The 19107-nt window shown below is 34.9% G+C and overlaps 1 protein-coding gene across 1 annotated transcript in view; it reads right to left on the bottom strand.

Moving 5' to 3' along the window:
* The window catches only part of HDAC9 (histone deacetylase 9), a 718836-nt gene that overhangs the window by 250339 nt on the left and 449390 nt on the right, over positions 1-19107 (bottom strand). The window contains exons 14-15 of the mRNA XM_039220715.1: positions 14958-15091; positions 1010-1130 (exon numbers count right to left, since the gene is read on the bottom strand). Coding sequence (XP_039076646.1) covers positions 1010-1130; positions 14958-15091 — 255 coding nt within the window. The remainder of the gene's footprint in view (positions 1-1009; positions 1131-14957; positions 15092-19107) is intronic.

The raw sequence follows: 19107 nt of genomic DNA, 5'->3' as shown, positions 1-19107 counted from the left end.
CTTTCTAACATGCCTGCCTACTATGTGTCATATACTTGATTTTGAATTTCTTAGGACCAGTTAACATAAACCATTTAGAACTAGTACTGAAGTAGGTGAAAGAGTCTAATAGTTGGGATCTGACATAATAGATTTGAAAGAAAGGGACAAGGAAAAGTTCTAAAATGTCCTTTTGGTTAAAATACTGCAAATATGATCCTTTGGCATACATTGCCATGCCAGGTATTATTATTCCATTATAAAAAGTTATTAATAAAAGTATAATTAATATTAATTTTTCCAGCTAACTATGGTTTTGTCACAAATTGTTTTTTTTGTCACAAATTGTTTTCTAAAATCAGTTATTTCTATTACTCATATAACGTTTATGCAAAGCTCTGCAACATAAATTTATTTTACTATCTAATAGCAAGCAACATTTGAAAAATTATATATTAACTAAAATTATGTTTATTAGTTTTATACTTCTGCTATCTATTAAACCATTTAACTCCATAGTTAAGGCATGCATTAAGTAGATTATAGTAAAATTTAAAATGCAATCTTACAATATAATTTAATGTTCTAGGTATAGTAATAATGAGTTGGTATGGTGTCCTTTATGTGTTAATATCATAGGAAAAAACTAATAGGTGCAAAAGAAATCGGAAAGGTGAGGATAAATTTGCATGAAGAATGTGAAAACCTTTTTTTCTTTTAGCTTAAAAATGTAGGCAAAGTCAACAATGCATGTATTCCTATAGGCTAAATCACAGTGAACAAATACTCTTCAAATAAAGGTTAATTTAAAAGTAAACATCATAGAACTTGCCCTGTCACTTTTTCTAATACAAGATTTTCTTAAAGTACATTGGCTTCTATTGTAAAGGACTCATTCCACAGAGCAATGCTGTTGGAAAAGCTGATTTTTTTGTCATACTGCTTGCCAAGTATTTTGAACCGACAAAAACATTGACTGATGACAGTGCTGGAATGTGCTATTCTCAGTAGAATGGAGGCCTGTACAGACCTAGGAGTGTTCTGGGGTCCAGCTTCTGTCCATCCAGAGGGTTGGTGCCATACAACAGTGAGTGATGTTCAGAATGAACAAGCTGTATTTCCTCCAGGCTGGCTTTCCGACCTTGAATTCGCTGAAAGAAAACAGCAGAAGCCTACAGTACTCCACTGACAACATTTAGAAGAAAGTAAGACACAAGTCACATTTAAGATGATTACTAACGAACTGAGTTTCATCATGCTGGAATGTGACACTGATTTGCTTAGTAAAGTACCATAATAATATTTGAAAAATTAGTGTATGCAAGGTTCAGAGCCTATGGATTGTTTATGCTTATGCATAAACTAACATAGAGCATATTGTTCTTTGGCATAAAAATAAATCTATAACAAAGAAATTAATAGTTAACTCCTTTGTAAATGCATCAGCTTAAAAACAGGTTAAAAGAAACAAACAAAAAACCTCTAAAAACAACAACAAAAAACTAATGAGTACTGTTTAGCTGCAAGGTGAATTCATTAAAATCTTACTTTACATTCACTTGTAAAGTAAGAAGTTGTTGGAACAATTTGTCTATTGTTTCTTAAAGGACATAGCAATACAAATACATTTTAATGTATTCTGTTATTACAAAAATGCTGATCATTTCATGTGTGCACTTCACCGAATCATTAATCTAGATCAGTGTTATTCAGAGTATGCCCCAGGGGGTCAGTAACATTTCAGGAATGGTTTGTGAATAATGTGTGATGAGGCCTATATAGAAATTCAGGGTAAATATTTAGAAACTTTTATAGTAAATGAACAGACTATTTTTATGTCTATTGAATCTAATATAGTCTTTGGTATCTTCCATTTATATTTTACTTTTATAGTAATTAAATGTATTTTATAAAACCATTACTGTGACAGAATAGAAATTAAGCAAAAACCAAAACTGCTGTTTAGCCAGAGATAGCTGACACACTCCAGACTTGGTCAATATTTTTATGCACATGCTAGGCAGAGACTTTCCCTTCAGTTAACAAAGAATGGTGCTTCAACATAGAAGAGCACAGGAAGTGAAACCTCACGTTGTCAATATACGAAGTATTCTTCTGGGCCACATTTCTCAGTTGACATATCCTACAGGTCCAGGAAACATTAGGCTGGTGTATGAAGTTAATTAGCCTTACTTTTGAAAACCGCTGTGCTTCCCAAAATTACCCAGGTAGTAATCACTTAAATTATCACTTAAAATATGTATCACAACAAAGCCCTTGTAAAATAATGTGTTAGTAGAGAACTACAGTGAAATTCAAAGAGAATTTGTTCAGGGAATGCTGTTGCCTCATGTTCATGACCATGGAATCACCAGTTGATATGGAAACATTGGGAGACAATAACACCTCTCTGAGGACAAGGAAAATTCCATACTCAACCTCCCTAATTCAAGGAGAGGCGGTTGTTGTTGATGTTTAAGGGAGCAGGCTGGGAAAATCTCAAATATACTGACACTTCCTAGGGGTTTACTGGTAGAGGGCAGGGCTCTGCTTGTCACAGAAAATAAATCATCATGTCACAGTGAGAGAGGAATGGTGGCGGACCCGAGGGGTAAGAACAAGGTAACAGGGATGATGTAAAACAGAAACTTCCTGACACTGCACTTATTATGTGCCAAATAAATAAACAAATGCTTATAGAATTTTCTTTGTCATAGCATTGAGGCTCCCTGTTTTTGACATCCAATTTACATTCCTAGAAAAAATTTTTAAATGCTTTAGAGAAATTACTTCAAGATAGGTGTTGAATGGTGAAATTAAACCAGGTTAGGTAATGCTGAAGACAAAGGAAAATTTAATGATGGCCATCTGGTCAGCCATTGCTCTCATCAATAAACAAACATGTTACTGCCCTGGGTGGTTTGCTAGTAAACATTAAATTTAGAAGCATTTACGAAAGACCAGAACAACCAAAGAAGGAGAATGGCAAATAATGAGATAAAATAAGCAAGAGAAAGTTCAAAGAAATATTAAAGGTTAACATTTTAACTTTGAGATTTCAGCTGGTGGAAAATCCCCCAAGATAAACAGTGGTAACTCCATGGTCTGAGTCATCTAAAATTGGAATGAGCACAGCACTGGAAACCAGACTGTGGCAACCAGTCTTAGTCTGGCAGAATAATGAACAATGTGAAATGACAGGGCTTCCAGCTCTCATTTCTAAGAGTTTATGAAATCCACAGCCACTAACATTTCACATGCTGATATAATGAAACATCTGTATCTTAAACAATTTCAATTCTATAGCTAACAATCAAACCCAGATTTTGACTACTGTCAAAAAATATCATTGATATTTTTCCCTTCCTCTTTTTCTATAAAGTTAGTTTTTCAACTCTGAATTAAATTTTTGCCTCTGGCATAACATTAAATACTATTAATAATAAACACATCTTTAAGTTTTCATAAACTAGTCACATATATTTTCATACCATACACTTCATGCTTGTCCCAACTCCTTTTTCATTCTCCCACAATCCCACTCACACTCATGCAGAATGCTCAATCACACATTTCAAAAATAATCTGTTAACAAGATTTAATTATTGACGGTAGCCCAAGTGCTGATAAATCATAGGAGGACACCTGCTGAATCTCAGTCACCCTCTTGTGTAATATCTGTTAACTAACAGTAAGGATAGGGCATCTGGTGCAGTCTATTTAACACTGACTTACTCAAAGTATTCTGCTCTAGTTTATACTCTTGTCCTACCTCTTACTATTCAAATGTAACGAGGTTCCTAAGTTTTCACTTTGATTTCTTTCCTGCCCCCTCTCTCTGCTCCCTTATGACTTCAAAAAAGTATTTTATACTGGTTCTTTTAATTATTATAGAATATATTTCTTAAAAAATAATTACATAAATATAAGGAAATACTTATTCTTGATAATCACCTTCTACTTCTATGGATGCTGGACAACAAGATCTACAAACATGATGTACATGTTTCTACAGAAAGGGAGTAGTAAAAACCAACTCATTCTGAAAAATGTTTCTACCTGGAGAGGCAATCTGGAGAAAGCATGTTTTGGGATTTATATCTCACAGTGGCACTGCTGTGGGAACTTGGTGGATGACTAAGCTAAAATTTTTGAAATTCCTTCTTTTTTTAATACATAGAATCTCGAGTAGTTCCATTTTGCCTCACTTTCATCAGGTGTCTTAAATTTGTCATATTTAACTTTCCTCTCAAATTGAAGCTTCCAACAATTCTCATTTCTGGTATTATCATCAGTAATTTATTATGTGTTTATGCTTAAATATAGATATTTTCTTTTAAGCCCTTTCCATATTTTCTACTTCCTGTGTAGCCTTTATTCCTTAATTTCTCTCTCATGACGCTCTCTTGAGTCAAAGTTCAACAACATAATGAGTCATGAAATAGGATAAAGTGCTCTGATAATTGTAATTTAGGGAGATACTGATTTCCGTTCTCAGAGATACTTTGTATGCAGGATGTCTATTTGAAGCCATCTATAATTCTGGCCAAAAGGATTTTTGAGAATTCTCAGTGTATTGGGACACTCAATGCATATTAAGGAAGGCATTCATCTGGGTCTTTCTTAACTAAAATCCAAATATAGGTCTTAAATACCTTGCCAATACAGGCTTAGGAAAGAAAGCCTGTAGCTCTTATTTCATCCTCTTAAGAAGCCCTGTGAGGTAGGATGTATTCATTATTATTATATTTTCATTCTCTGTGACCTGCATTCTTTTCAAAATTTTTTTAAAAATTTTACATCCAACTTAGTTAGCATAGAGTTCAATAATGATTTCAAGAGTCCAGCGATTCACCCCCTACGTATAACACCCAGTGCTCGTCCCAATAAGTGTCTGTGACCTGCATTCAAGCGGTTCTTCCCTGAGAGTAGGAAAAAAAAAACTAATGTGTACTGAGTGCCTACTTTCAGTGCTAAGCATCTGAGATATAGGACCATATTTAGTTTAGAGCCCCAAATAGTCTACGTTCAAGTTTGAAGTTTGACTAAAGTTATTTAAAATGACTGTATCAGGGGTGCCTGGTTGGCTCAGTTGGTTAAGCTTCTGACTTTCGCTCAGGTCATGATCTCATGGTTTGTGGGTTCTAGACCTGTGTCAGGCTCTGTGTTGACAGCTCAGAGCTTGGAGCCTGCTTCAGGTTCTGTGTCTCCCTCTCTCTCTGCCTCTCCCCCTATCTCTCTCTCAAAAATAAATATTTAATTTTTTTTTAAATGACCATATCATTGAGTCTCTCAACACACCATGGTTCTTTCCTAAAGAAATAGTCTTTCTGAAATAAAGCCTGTTAATGCAACCTGATTATAGAAGGAATGTTCTGAACATGATCTACAAAGTCATACTGTGACAGGATAAAATGCAGCCTACCCACACCCACCCACACACAGAGCACACACACGGTATAGATTCATATTTTTTTCTGCCAAGGAGCTGGGCAAAAAGGAAACAGTTCTATTCCTTCCCCTTCTGTGTTCAAAGCCTGGATTGAGGCCAGTGTCCTAATCAGTTCTCATTGGCCCTGGAGGAATCAGAACCTTTTGTAAAATATAATAAAGGGCATAAAATCATGATAAAATGCATGAAAAAGCAGTGCCTTTGGTTAGGGAACTAGAAATAATTTAGCAGAACAGATGGATTGCATTGGTTTGGTATTATTGAGGACATGAAAGGGCTCATTTTGTGGCAGTTCCAAACTAAGAGAAAATGTCCAACTTAAATTTGACAAGTCAAAGTACCTGCCTCTCCTGGGGGAGACCCTATTTTCTTTAATCATTTTCAAAGTGGTGACATATTAGGCAACAATTTCCACTGAAATATTTCATTTTTTGAAAATATTTCACCCAGTGTCCCTAAATATAGGGATGCATTTTTTTCCTACAAAAATTTACAGGGTTGGCAACTTCAAAAGTTAAGAAATCATAAATGACTTAGGAGTGTCAAAGTTACCTTCTGTTGCAGATTCCATACTTAATATTTAGTGGATCAGTTCACAGGCCATTCATTTTTCTTTATACACTTCCCTCAAACAAATTTAAGATTCTGGACTCATTCTCCTGCCCAAGTGTACCTATGGAGTTTTCAAATGCTACAATCAATTGTTTCTTTGATTTTACATAATGGATATTTCAATCCCCTTTCTCAAGCTGCATTCTTTCTTTCCATATATCCCTCACAGTAATAACCTATTTCTATCAGAGTTCTTCTTACAAAGAAAGAGGAGTGAAAGAAGAAAGGAGGCAATTAAGCAGACAGGCAGCCCAACAGGTTTCTGAGTCTTTCTGTTGGTCACATGGAAAGAAAATAAATTAGAGGTCAGAAGCCCTGAGTTCTAGGTTCTGACTCTCACCTATCTTTAACATGCTCCTAGCCAGCTATCAGGCACACTTCAGGATCCTAGTTTCCCCACTTAGAAACATTAGGAAGTTTGACCAAATTACTTCTACGTCCCTCTTTTGCCCTAAAATGGTAAGATTCTATGTGAAATGATCTTATACACAATAAAAACTCAACAAAATACTCTTTATTTTAGTTGATAGAATTGCTGGAGGGAAGCCAATATAAGTAATAAATTACTATGGTTGAGGCAAGAGAGAAAATCTCACTGTGAGGGTTTTCAAAAGGGTATTAGCTATATTTTGAAGACAATTTCTTAATGTTTAATCATAATTGAAAAATAAGTGTATTTTCTAGAATTCCTATTCCTACCTTGTGATAACTTCAAAATAATGAATACTGTTCCCTGTTTTAAAACTCTGTATGGAACTTCTGAGTTAATGCTACCTTTGTTTCTTACGTAAAATGCTCACTTCTGTTACACTCCCACGTTCACATATTTGACTCCATTCACCTTTTTGTCTCTAACCTCATTAAGCTTAAGTTAAGCTTTTGGTACAATGATTTTAACACAGTCTGCACCTTGGAATCAGCTAGGGAAGCTTAAAAGGTATTACTGCCTGGCTCTTACCTCCAGAATGTCTGATTAACCTTGGGGATGGATAGATGGTCTGGGCATGTAGATACTTAGAACCACCCCATGGATTTGAATGGGCTTCCTCAGTTGAGAACTACAAGTTAGAGGGAGCTGTCCATTCTTTCTGTTTGTATGTGAATTCAAGATACTGACACAGTAGTGATGCATATTTCAAACTGTACAGTAGTTACAATAAATGGCTGTCACAGCAAACGTTGGGAAGTAAGAAAGATGTAGCTGTTCTTCAAAACAAGTACATCTACTTGCTTGCAAAACCATTTGATTTGGTCATTACAATCTACATAAAAACATTTCAGGGTGCATAAAGTAACTGCAAATGCATTTCAGAGAACAGCAAATCCTATTCAATAATAAAGGTCTGAGCAGTAAAAAATATATGTACCATATATTTCTTAAAGTTTTATTTCCACTCATTTCAAAATATGGTCATCAAAAAGTAAGAAAAGATGTTACCCTTTAGTGTAATTGCTCAACTTCCATATAATTTTTTGTAATGGAATTTCCTACATTATAATTATTTTGTAAATAAGTGTAAATGAACATTTTGATGGTTTAGGCTAAAGCGTCAATTTTTTAAACAGTAATAGTATATGAAACAAATTTTGTCACAATAAATATTTTGCATTGCATTAGCACTATAATGTTCAGTTGGTTAAAAAAATATAACTATTCATTTTTTTAATAGGCTTTAGGGGTGCCTGGGTGGCTCAACAGGTTAAGCATTTGACTTATGATTTGGCTCAGGTCATGATCTCACACATTGTGAGATGAAGCCTCACATAGGGCTCTGTGCTGACAGTGTGGAACCCTCTTGGGATTCTCTCTCTCCTTCTCTCTCTAGCCCTCCCCTGCTCATGTTCTCTAAACAAAACAAACATTTTTAAAAAAATAAGCTTTAATGGTGCTCTTTAAAAAAAAACCCTGTATCACTTTCCAAATGCAGTCGGTTTTATTTCCTTTTGTTGGCTGTTTTGCACATTAATTCTTCCTTTTTTATAGAAAAAAAAAATCAAAACAAAAAATTCCAAATCCTCTTTACTTTGATTATAGGCTGCACCAAGTAATTTTAATGTCTTCATCTGGTTAGGTCCACTCTGCTGTGATACACAAATACCTCTCCGAATAATTACAAAATAGACCCTGGTGTACTCATCACATCTAGATCATTTGTATCACTTTCTCAAGGCTGTCCTATCCTTTAGAGACAATTCACAAGACTCCCTGTTTGAGTTTCTTACTGTTCTGTGGTTAGATTCTAAGACACAAACACACACATAATTCTCTTTTTGCAAACTAAACAGTTAGCTGTTATGTGCTGCCATCTAGTTAGATTACTCTATAAAACAAATGTTTAATTGAATTAAATTGCAGTATTCAGTGCTTTGTAGTAGTATTGTCAGAAAACCTGCACTTTCCGAAAGTATTTCTCAAAGACTATTGTATTTCTTTTTTAGATTGCAAAAGGTCTTTTAAAATTACCTATAATGCACAGGAAGGTGTGGCACCCTAGCCCTGAGCTCCTTGACATCTTAAGATTTTACATCAAATCTGCTCTCTACTTTTCTCATTGGAACTGCTGAGGAAGTCCCAGAAGGGGCAACAGTAGCTTGGTTTTGGGTCCCCGAATTGTTCTGTAATTACTTACTGCTGGCACTTGAATAAAAGAGTTAAACATTTCGGCACAGTATGTTGCTTATGGTTTTTACTTATGAATTAAGCAAAACAAAGTTATTCAATATTAGTCACAAAGAGCCAATGCAAATTCCACATAATATGTAATCCAACAAAAGCATAATATAATGTTATTATTCTCAAAACAAATGTGAGAGCAAGCAAATGTCTGTGGGTGGCTTTGGTGGGGCTGGGAGTCATGAACACTTCTGGAAAAACAACTGCAAGTGCATTTCTAACAGATGATGGGTCAATCTCTGCAATTTTTTAAGCACAGAAAAGCACATTCTTTTCTTTAGGGCACACACACTTTAGAAACCTGGCTACATAATCAAAGGACTTGTTCCTGAAGAGGGCACCAAATGACCCCTCCAGATTCATTTCTTAAGGTGACAAGAAAGCCACTGAGTTTGCTTTTCGCTCTCAAAAGAATCAGTAAGCTAAGTATGAATGATTCAGTTGGGGAAAAAATTAAATAGTACTGGCATGAAGGAACTACTAACCACCTCAATTTTTTAAAAAACAGTGCCACGTCATCCCAAAAGAAGTTGACCCATGTATCCACTGTAATCTAATATAATGAAGACTAATGTTTTCTCTGGCTGCTAATCAGGACTAGTAAGCACAACCAATTTACACTACAGCTTACAAGTCAAAAAGCAGTATGTTTACTAAAAACCTATAAAAATTTTTGTCTACTCTTAACCAAAGAAAGTGTTATGTTCCAAATGAACTCCTTAGACTTCTAGTTTCATATGATATCAGAGCTGGAAAAGATCTTAGCAAATATTGTGCCTAACAGCCTCATCTTACATACGGGAAAACCAAAGGTCAGTAATGTTAAATGATTTGACAAAAGTATACAGATAATTAATGGCAGGAGTAAGGTCAAATCTAATGTTGAACAATAACCTTTAAAGGAATCCATTTTGATTAATTCTGTACACTGCTAAATAAACTGACACAATACATAATTCTGATTTGTGGATCAGTCTATTATTTTGAAACAGAGGCGGCCTTGGAATGTTTATAAATCGCCATCCTTTCTATCGTATCATTGTTTAACTGCAAAATTGACTATTCTGTCAGTTGAGGAAAGCTGACCTTTCTTTGAATGCCAGTGGAATGAAGACTCCTTACCTTTTTTCCCAGTGAAACAGAAAGCCAAAAACAGACATGAACAAAGACAGAAAGAGGGCAAGCTCTTCAAAATTAGGTCGGGATAGTTCCTCCTTTGCACTCTGATGTATAACATTTCTACTTGTATCTCCTGTTCAGATGGCCCTTCTGAGGAGGTGGCACTGAACCACATTCTTTCTCATTTTATTTTTCTTCTCCAAGCTAAATTAGTAAGAGTCTATAAGATCACTGCAACATACCTAGTAACTCAAAATCTCTTAGGGTTTTGTAATTACACATTTTTTTTCCTGTGACCATTTGATTAACATCTGCTAATCCCACCAGATGGTAATCTCCTTGAAGACAGGGTATGCATTGTGCTCGCTTCGGCAGCACATATACTAAAATTGGAAGACAGGGTATGCATCTTCTCCAGATTCTAATACAGGAACCTGGAAGACTCAAAATTTTGACACACTGTTGAATAGATGAATCCTGTTCTTAAAGTGTACATCTTAAAGATGCACACCATTCTTAAAGTGTGGTGGCCAGATCAGCAGTATCAGGATTACCCAGGCACATGTTAGCAACACAAATTCTTAGACCTCATTCCAACAGGACTCCACTACTGTTGAATCTGAAACTCTGAGGTTGGAGCCCCACAATCTGTATTTTAGTATTCCTGAAGATTCTGATGTATGCTAACATTTGATCACCACTCTAATCAATAAATGAATACCACTTATCCGGCCATCAGCTTGCTGACCAGCTATATGTCCCCAGAAATCTGGTGATTCCTTCTCTGAAATCACTGGCTAATCAGTAGCCATAAGTAGCTACACAAACCTGGCAGGAAAATAGTGTTCAAAGATGTCAAATTGCTCTCTGGATATTGGGGAAAAACAAATTGACCCAGCTTCTATGTGTTATATTCTTATTTAATCATATCCTTTTTTGTAAAATCTAATAAATCCTCTCTCTTTTGAGACAGTTGAGTTGAGTTCTTATTGCTCACACCCAGACAGGAATTTGTCTATACTATTTAGTAGAGAGTGATAACCTAGACACCATGGCTGGAATTCACATCCCTGGTGTCCTAGACTCACAGATTTTACCCTCTCAGGAATGCAAGCTCTAAACATAATCAAGTAACAAACAGAACTGGACTTTAATTTCCTAATAGTTCTATCTAGACAAATTTACAAAGAAAGGTCTCATTCTCCTTAAGTCCTTGGGCAATCATGGTAAACATTTATTCACACCCAAGCTGAAACCTGTTTTCTCTTGGAGTGAATAAGTCAAGTTCAATTGGAAGATACTGTCATTGGCCTTGATCTCTTCAGAACGTTCATAAACACTAACCAAAAAACCTGTTAGCCTATATAGGAAAATTCTTGTCTCTTTAACCCTTAATGGACTTACCATATACTTGACCACTTGCCACTTATCATATACTTTCCTCCTGGTTTTTCAGCAACTGATTGTATTGAATTTTAGTGAAATGCTAAAAGATTTGTTTTATGTTTCTGTGGTTTCCTCTTCCATATCATGGAAATTTTCAAATAAAATTCGCTTGACAGAAAGATTAGCATCCTTGCAAAATGGTTTAATAATATATTAATAAATGTGTACATTAGATGCAACCTGTCAAATCAAAGACTAGAAGAAAATCCACAATGAACACGTATCACTTATTTTAGTTGCAGTTGCTAGGAAGAGTAGTGCTTAATGAAATAGATTCTACTATTTCTGAGTGGGCTAACCTGGTTTGAAATAACCTCTTTATGTTCCTTTTTTATTTTCTCCTGTATTCTTCCAGTAGAAATGATCAGGAAGAAAAAATTAGTCATGTTTCTTTTGTTTCTGTTTTATCCCTTTTGTTAGTATGTTTTATCTTAGAACCTAAAGTCTCTAGAAAAGGATAATATTTGTTTGGTTAATAATCATTTTTAAAGTTACATTTTGGGGTGCTGAGGTGGCTAAGTCACTTAAGTGTCCGACTTCACCTGAGGTCACAACTCACGGTTAATGGGTTCAAGTCCCACATCAGTCTCTGTACTAACTGCTTGGAGCCTGGAGCCTATTTCGGATTCTATCTCCCTCTCTCTCTCTGCCCCTCCACCACTCATACTCTGTGTATGTCTCTCCCTCAAAAATAAACATTAAAAGAATTTTTAATTTGGGCACCTGGGTGGCTCAGTCGGTTAAGCATCCGACTTCAGCTCAGGTCATAACCTCACGGTTCGTGTGTTTGAGCCCTGCGTAGGGCTCTGTGCTGACTGCTAGCTCAGAGCCTGGAGCCTGCTTCGGATTCTGTGTCTCTCTCTCTCTCTGACCTTCCCCTGATCATGCTGTCTCTGTCTCTCTGTCTCTCTCTCTCAAAAATAAATAAAACATTAAAAAATTTAAAAAAATTAATTACATTTTGAATATTCCAAAAATCATTTACATACAAATAAACATCAACCTCTAGGTGCCTTACATTATTTTTAATGGTTTTAGAAATTCCATTTTATGATTACATTAGCATAAAGTCAGAGATACCTGATAATACAGGAGCAAATAAATACATATGGGCAACAGTTTCATCACTTAAGCAATTAGTGAACTGTTTTCAAATTATGTTAGCAAAAAGAGTGTTCTGTTTATATTATTACGAAGTTATGGATCATTTTTTTGTGCTTGGTCTTCATTAAGACCAAATCTGCTGATCTGGGCTTTCAAGTGCATTATTTGTAATTGTGTGATTGTTTACCAGAGAGACATTTATTTAGCTGATGGGCTAGGGCTAGTCTCACTCATTCTCATTAGCCCCACTGTACTTCTACCATTTCACCCTGGGTCTGATATCACATCAGTCAGTGCTGTTGTACAAATTGAATTTTATGCTTTCAAATAATATAGGACTAAAATAATGTGATGTATGAGGAAGTGAAAAAAGACTGAGCAGAAAGGGATAACAGATTAAGACCAGTATGAGCCATTTTACATTTCACTTATCTCTGCACTTTGCTCCTTTCATAACCAGTGCTCTTCAGGTAAAAAGACTTAAGGAATACCATAATCTAACAATGCATTTGAAGTCTGGGATCAGCCACTGCTAATTTTGAGTGGCTGGGTAAGACTCCAGGATATAATAAAGACATAAAAGTGAAAAAATGCAAACAGCAATGCCTCAGCTGGCAAAAGCACAGAAAGAATGCCAAGCTGGAAAACATCTATAGTAAATGCAAAGGTGAAACAGGAATGTTCACATGAATAAATGTCCATTAAGACCAGTTCACCACAGATTAGTCCCCTTGCTAGTTTACTTTATTTACTCCATATGAGATTGTGTAGACCAGAGTGATTTGGCCTCCACTGTGCATTATCAAAAACATAAAAACCTTAAGGATAACTCTGTAATTTACCAAAAAGTATGAAAGCCTTCTGCCATATAATATGGATGCTACTGGCAAGAGATTAATAACAGAATTTCTTCAAAAAAGAATCAGAGAAATAAATCTAGCTCAAATTCCATCACTTTAGGGTTTTAGGTAAAGAGGATACATTTAATCCAAAGTATAACTTTAAATATGAAAAACATTTGATAATTCTATTATAAACATAAAATAAAACTTGTGAAAACTAAATGTGTACACACTACTTTGGTGTATTCATTCACAATCCCAATCTGCTGAATGACCCACAGACATTGCCTATGTTTTGATGTAAAGAAAATAAACCTATGAGGTACATTATTCACTTTCAAAAAGGAAAAATCAATAAAGAAAATAATATATTCTCAGAAATCAATGCACTGAATAAATGTCTTAGTATTTTCAAAATCAGTTCTTTTCACTACTTTGCAGAGAAGAAGGATCAGACTGATGTCATTCAGGCATCAAATATTGGCAAGTGCACATGACTCTAAGAAACATTCTACCTGCTCTGGCATTTCTATCTAAAACCTATATTTTACAGGTTTACTTTAAAGTAAATTGGCTTTGAATAGAAATATTCTGGACCACATTTTGGGTTTCCAAAAATTAACTTACAAAGTAGTAGCAAGACTACTTTTTTATTTTATCAAATTAGAGAGAATTCAATGTAGTCTCTCTCAATATATCAGTTTCTTCATGATATACCTACTGTCAAAATATTATACATTTAATTTCTTACCAAACTAGTGAGAATCACACTGGATTTCCTTCACTGATTCTCAAAGACTGACAGCAAAACCAAAAAGCAACATGTTAAATTGTCAGTCTGTAGTAACAAAGATTATATTTGTCTTGCGAAATTCTATAATTCTAGTACTTAGAACACGTTTGGAAGATAATACAGACACAGGGAAAAAATACTTTTGATGAATTAATGTTAAAGTAGTGTAAAAAAAAATGGGGATATTTTTCTTTTAAAAATGTCTTATACTCAAATATAGAATGTTATTGGGTCTTAGGCAACAATGGATAATTATAGCAACCAAATCAAATAGCTGCTGACTATTATAGATTTTGCAAAATTGAATACAGGAGCTTTTTTGAATTGATAATCATTTTCACTTTTGAAAGCCTAAAGAAACAGTTTTATAAATGAAAAAGGTACTTACGGAATCTGCAGAGATGAAATCTAAAGAAATATCAGTAAAATAAAAGTACTCAAACCTTTACCATAAAAATGTAATAATATCAGCCACTTCAATAAAAACAGGTTACTTTTCTTGGCAAGAGGACAGTTCATCCTTAAATCTAGTCACTTCCAAAGGCAAATTTGGGATATATCTAAGTTCAATGTACAGTTCATAATAACAGATAACAACTACTTAGCACTTAACAGATTGTGAAGTTTCCCAGAAAATTAACTCAATAAACGATATCTACTTGGAAACAAGTATGCTATCAGGTGTACCAAAAAATGCTGCAATAATATCATACATACATCATGCAGTTGCTCAGTGCATCACATGGACTGAGTCCCCACTGTGTGCCCAGCCCAGAGACAGGTCAAAAGCGCTATGCAATGAGTATCATTGATGGCTCATCCATCAGGGTGTTTGTGCCTTAGTATTAACATTTTCCTACTAGTGCCCAAATGAATGCTGGCCTCTCTACATGATTTATTTCAGTAAGTAAAAGAGTGTAGCCAATTCAGGATTACCTCACATTTATTTAGCAATCCAGTTTCTTGCAGCCGTGACCAGATGCTCTGTATTCGTCCAGCATGCTCAGGGTGGGTGGTGGAATTGCCACATATGCACTGGTGTTTCAGCATCAGAGGGTCGTAGGCAATTCCTTCAGCACAAAGAAACCACAGCATGAGACTGAGTAATGACACAGGTAATGATACAAGTTAATAATAATATGATTACTCTAAAAATGACATTCTTTTAAAAATAAATTTACAAATAGAGAAATAATAGATATTTGCAAATTCCAAGCACATGAAGTTATTTAGTCCTGTTTATCTAAATATAACTGCAAAAAAAGTCAATCCATGGATTAATCAGTATTCAGCACACTGTAGCTTAGTAAATCTATAAAAGGATGAACATGGGAAAATTTTAAGAAACTTCAGATTTTTTAAAATACTATAATTTTACTAGTATCTTAAATCACCATGAAGTAAATCATAATTCAGTAAAGGTCTGTATGTTATCACTGAAGCCACAAAATGAGCTGACTCTCTAAATCATGAATTAATTTCATGAGTAATTTTAGTTTCACTTTATTTTTTCAATGTTTATTTATTTATTTATTTTGAGAAAGCAAGAGCGAGAGAGAGCGAGCGAGAGAGAGAGAGAAAGAGAGAGAGAGAGCGCGAGCGCGCGCGAGCTAGCAGGAACACTAGCAGGGGAGGAGCACAGATAGAGGGAGACCGAGAATCCCAAGCAAGCTCCGCACTGTCAGTGCAGAGCCCATTCAGAGCTCACTCATGAATTGTGAGATCATGACCTGAGCCAAAACCAAGAGTTATATGCTTAACTGATGGAGCCACCCAGATGCTTCATCTAGCTTCACTTTAGATCAGGGTCACATTCTTGTAATAAATTAGAAAACTTTCCAACTGCTTGCCTATTCTGCTTAGCAATTCTTTCAAATGTGTATAGAAAGAGTTCCTTTTTTCTTACTGTGCTTTTCTCATAGTTTATGCCAACTTGAAAGCAATCTTATAATATTGTGAGACATCTGAAGTGTTTCTTTAAAAAAATTTAAAAGTTATTAAAAAATTAATTAAGCCAATTGCAAAACCTTTGGTAGAGACTACATAGATACTTAATGAATATAATCTGCTTTTAAATTATGGTAAATTAACATATTTCATACTTTAAATAGGCTATGATGAGAAAGATTTTTAAAAATATGAAATGAACTATTTTAGATACATAAATTAGGACTTTTTAAAGCAACAAAGTAGATGAGACTTATAACTGGTTAATTTTGAAAAGATTTCCACCCTGAATCCAATTCTTTGTGGGGAAAAACATGGTACTTACAAAACTGCCTGACATAAGAAATCATGTAACCAATTAAATATTCCAACAAATTTCAATGGAAATACATTATCTGAGGGTATGGAGTGAAGGCAGAAGAATTCAAGACCAAAATTAAAGAGCAAAAATAAGTATCTATTCAAGAACAGATAAAGACCAGTAATTTGTATTGTAAAGTAAGTTTAATGGATTTTATTATCTTGCTTTTATGTTTTTAATGTTGTAGTTATTTTTGAGAGAGACAAAGTGAGAGGGAGTGAGAGAATGAGAGAGGGAGAGAGAGCTAGCAGCAGAGGGGCAGAAAGAGAGGGAGACACAGAATCCAAAGCAGGCTCCAGGCTGTGAGCTGTCAGCACAGAGTCCAATGCTGGACTCAGCCCACAAACTGCAAGATCATGACCTAGGTAAAGTCGGACGCTTAACCAAGTGAGCCACCCAGGCACCCCTCTCTCTTTTTGACTTACAATATTGTGTTAGAGGAATGCTACTCAAGAGGGGAAAATATTTATCTAAGTGTCCTAAAAATAATGCAGAATAATGACAGGTATTTTGAAACCATGTGGTAAAAATTATGTCCAAGAAAAAAATGTCATTTTGCTGGTCCAAATAATACCCAATCTTAACACTCAAGTGGCTTCAAAACCATCCCCATGCCCCTGACTCACATTTTCATCGTTTAGTGCTGATCCCTCTGGTAAGGAGTATACTTGCATGCTTGTCTATTCAACTGCCCATCTAAAATCTCCATTTGGATGTTTCATGATTTTTATAAAGTGAGAATGTCTCAGATTTGAGTTCATGATCTTAAGCCATACAACATGTTTCTCATTTCACTAAAGGACATGATGACCCACCATTGCTCATGCTAGAAACCTTAGTATCCTGCAGACATTTCCTCTCCGAATAATCAACAAGTAGTGTCTGTTTTCCCTCCAAAACTCAACTTGAATCACTAGATTCTTACCTCTAGCCAAAAATCACATACAACCCAAGATAGTATCATCTCTAATCTGAACTCCTAAAATAAAGCCTTTTAACTGGCTACCTGACGTTTACTCTATTCCATTTGACACACAACAGCTACTTTTATTTACCTAAATCCTTTGGTGACTTTACTGATGAGATTAAAATTTCTCAAGGCTAAGTTTCTCCAGCTTCACCTCATATACCTCCTCCCATGACCTCCGTTTCTTCCACAAGGGGCTACCTTCCATTCTTCAAAACAATAAAAATTATACAAGAGTTAGGATCTTCATACATGCTGTTCCATCTATGCCCCAGATTCTTCCTTCCTGCTTCCCATAACTCCAGACCTCATTTGGCTAATTCCTATTCCCCCTTCAGGGCTAAATGTTTTAATAGCACTTCCTCAACAAAGCATTCCCTGAGATAACTAAATTAGGTCTCCTACTGTATGTTCTCATAGCATCTTCTATGGTTTCTACAGAGCATTCATCACAATTATGTAATTGTTGTATAATCTTAACAATTGTCCATTTCTTTACTATCTATTGAGATCTATAAAAGCAAAGAATAGAGTTATATTGTTTAGCTCTGAATTCATAGTGTCTGTATACAGGCTTGGAATATAGTAGGTCCTAAAAAAATATTTTTAATGAACGAATGTGAAACATAAATAAGCAAACAGATGTAACCTTGCTTGATGAACCTAACTGGTATATGCCTTTGGAATCCTGAAGTTTCTGCAGCCTTACTTCTTTATTATTATTTAATTTTATATGCCTTATCTTCTTACTGGCAAGCACCTCTAATACAGGTATTTAATTTACTCAGCTTTGTATTTCTGCATTACATTTTACACAAAAAGATGAATATTCTTTAAAAAAGTAAAAAGGAACATATAGAAAGGCAGAAGGAAAAGCAGGCAATCATAAAAAAGTAACTTTTAAAATATGAACATATAAAAGACATGTCTTCACAATTCAGATATATCAAGTATATAAGTTGCTATTCTATAACAGGGACTGTTATATATAACATAAATATATATGAAATATATATATAAAACATGTTTTAGATATATATTTATATATATACATATATAAATATATATATTTTTTCCTTTTTCATCTCTATTATTTTTTCATTATGATAAGTGTACTCTTTAATCCCCATCACCTATTTCACCCATCTCCCAGCCCACCTCCCCTCTGGTAACTAACAGTTCTGTATAGTTAAGTTTGTTTCTTGGTTTGTCTCTCTCTCTTTTTATTTCCTTTAATCATTTGTGTTGTTTCTTAAATTCCACATGTGAGTAAGATCATATGGTATTTTTCTGTGACTGAATGACTTTGCTTTGCAGTTTACTCTCTAGCTCTATTCATGTTGTTGCAAATGGCAAAATTTCATTCCTTTTATGGCTGAATAGTGTTCCTTTGTATATATATATGCCACATCTTAACCATCCATTCATCTATAAATGGACACGGGCTATTTCCATAGTTGGCTACAGCAAATAATGCCACAGTAAACATAGGGGTGCATGTATCCCTTTTAATCACTGTTTTTGTATTTTGGGGGTAAATATTAAGTAGTGTGATTACTAGATCATAGGATAGTTCTATTTTTAATCTTTTATGGAATCTCCATACTGCTTTCCACAGTGACTGTACACCCATTTGCATTTCCACTAAAGGTGTAAGAGGGTTCCTTTTTCTCCACATCCTCACCAACACTTGTTGTTTCTTTTGTTTTTTTATTTTATCCATTCTGACAGGTATGAGGTGCTATTTCATTGTAGTTCTGATTTGCATTTCCCTGATGATGAGATGCCTGTTGACCATTCTTCCTTGGAAA

The sequence above is a fragment of the Hyaena hyaena genome, unplaced genomic scaffold (genome assembly GCF_003009895.1).
Source record: "Hyaena hyaena isolate Hyena2069 unplaced genomic scaffold, ASM300989v1 scaffold_904, whole genome shotgun sequence".
Taxonomy (NCBI): domain Eukaryota; kingdom Metazoa; phylum Chordata; class Mammalia; order Carnivora; family Hyaenidae; genus Hyaena; species Hyaena hyaena.
The sequence above is the reverse complement of the archived record's forward strand: the minus strand, read 5'-3'. Positions and strand labels throughout refer to the sequence as shown.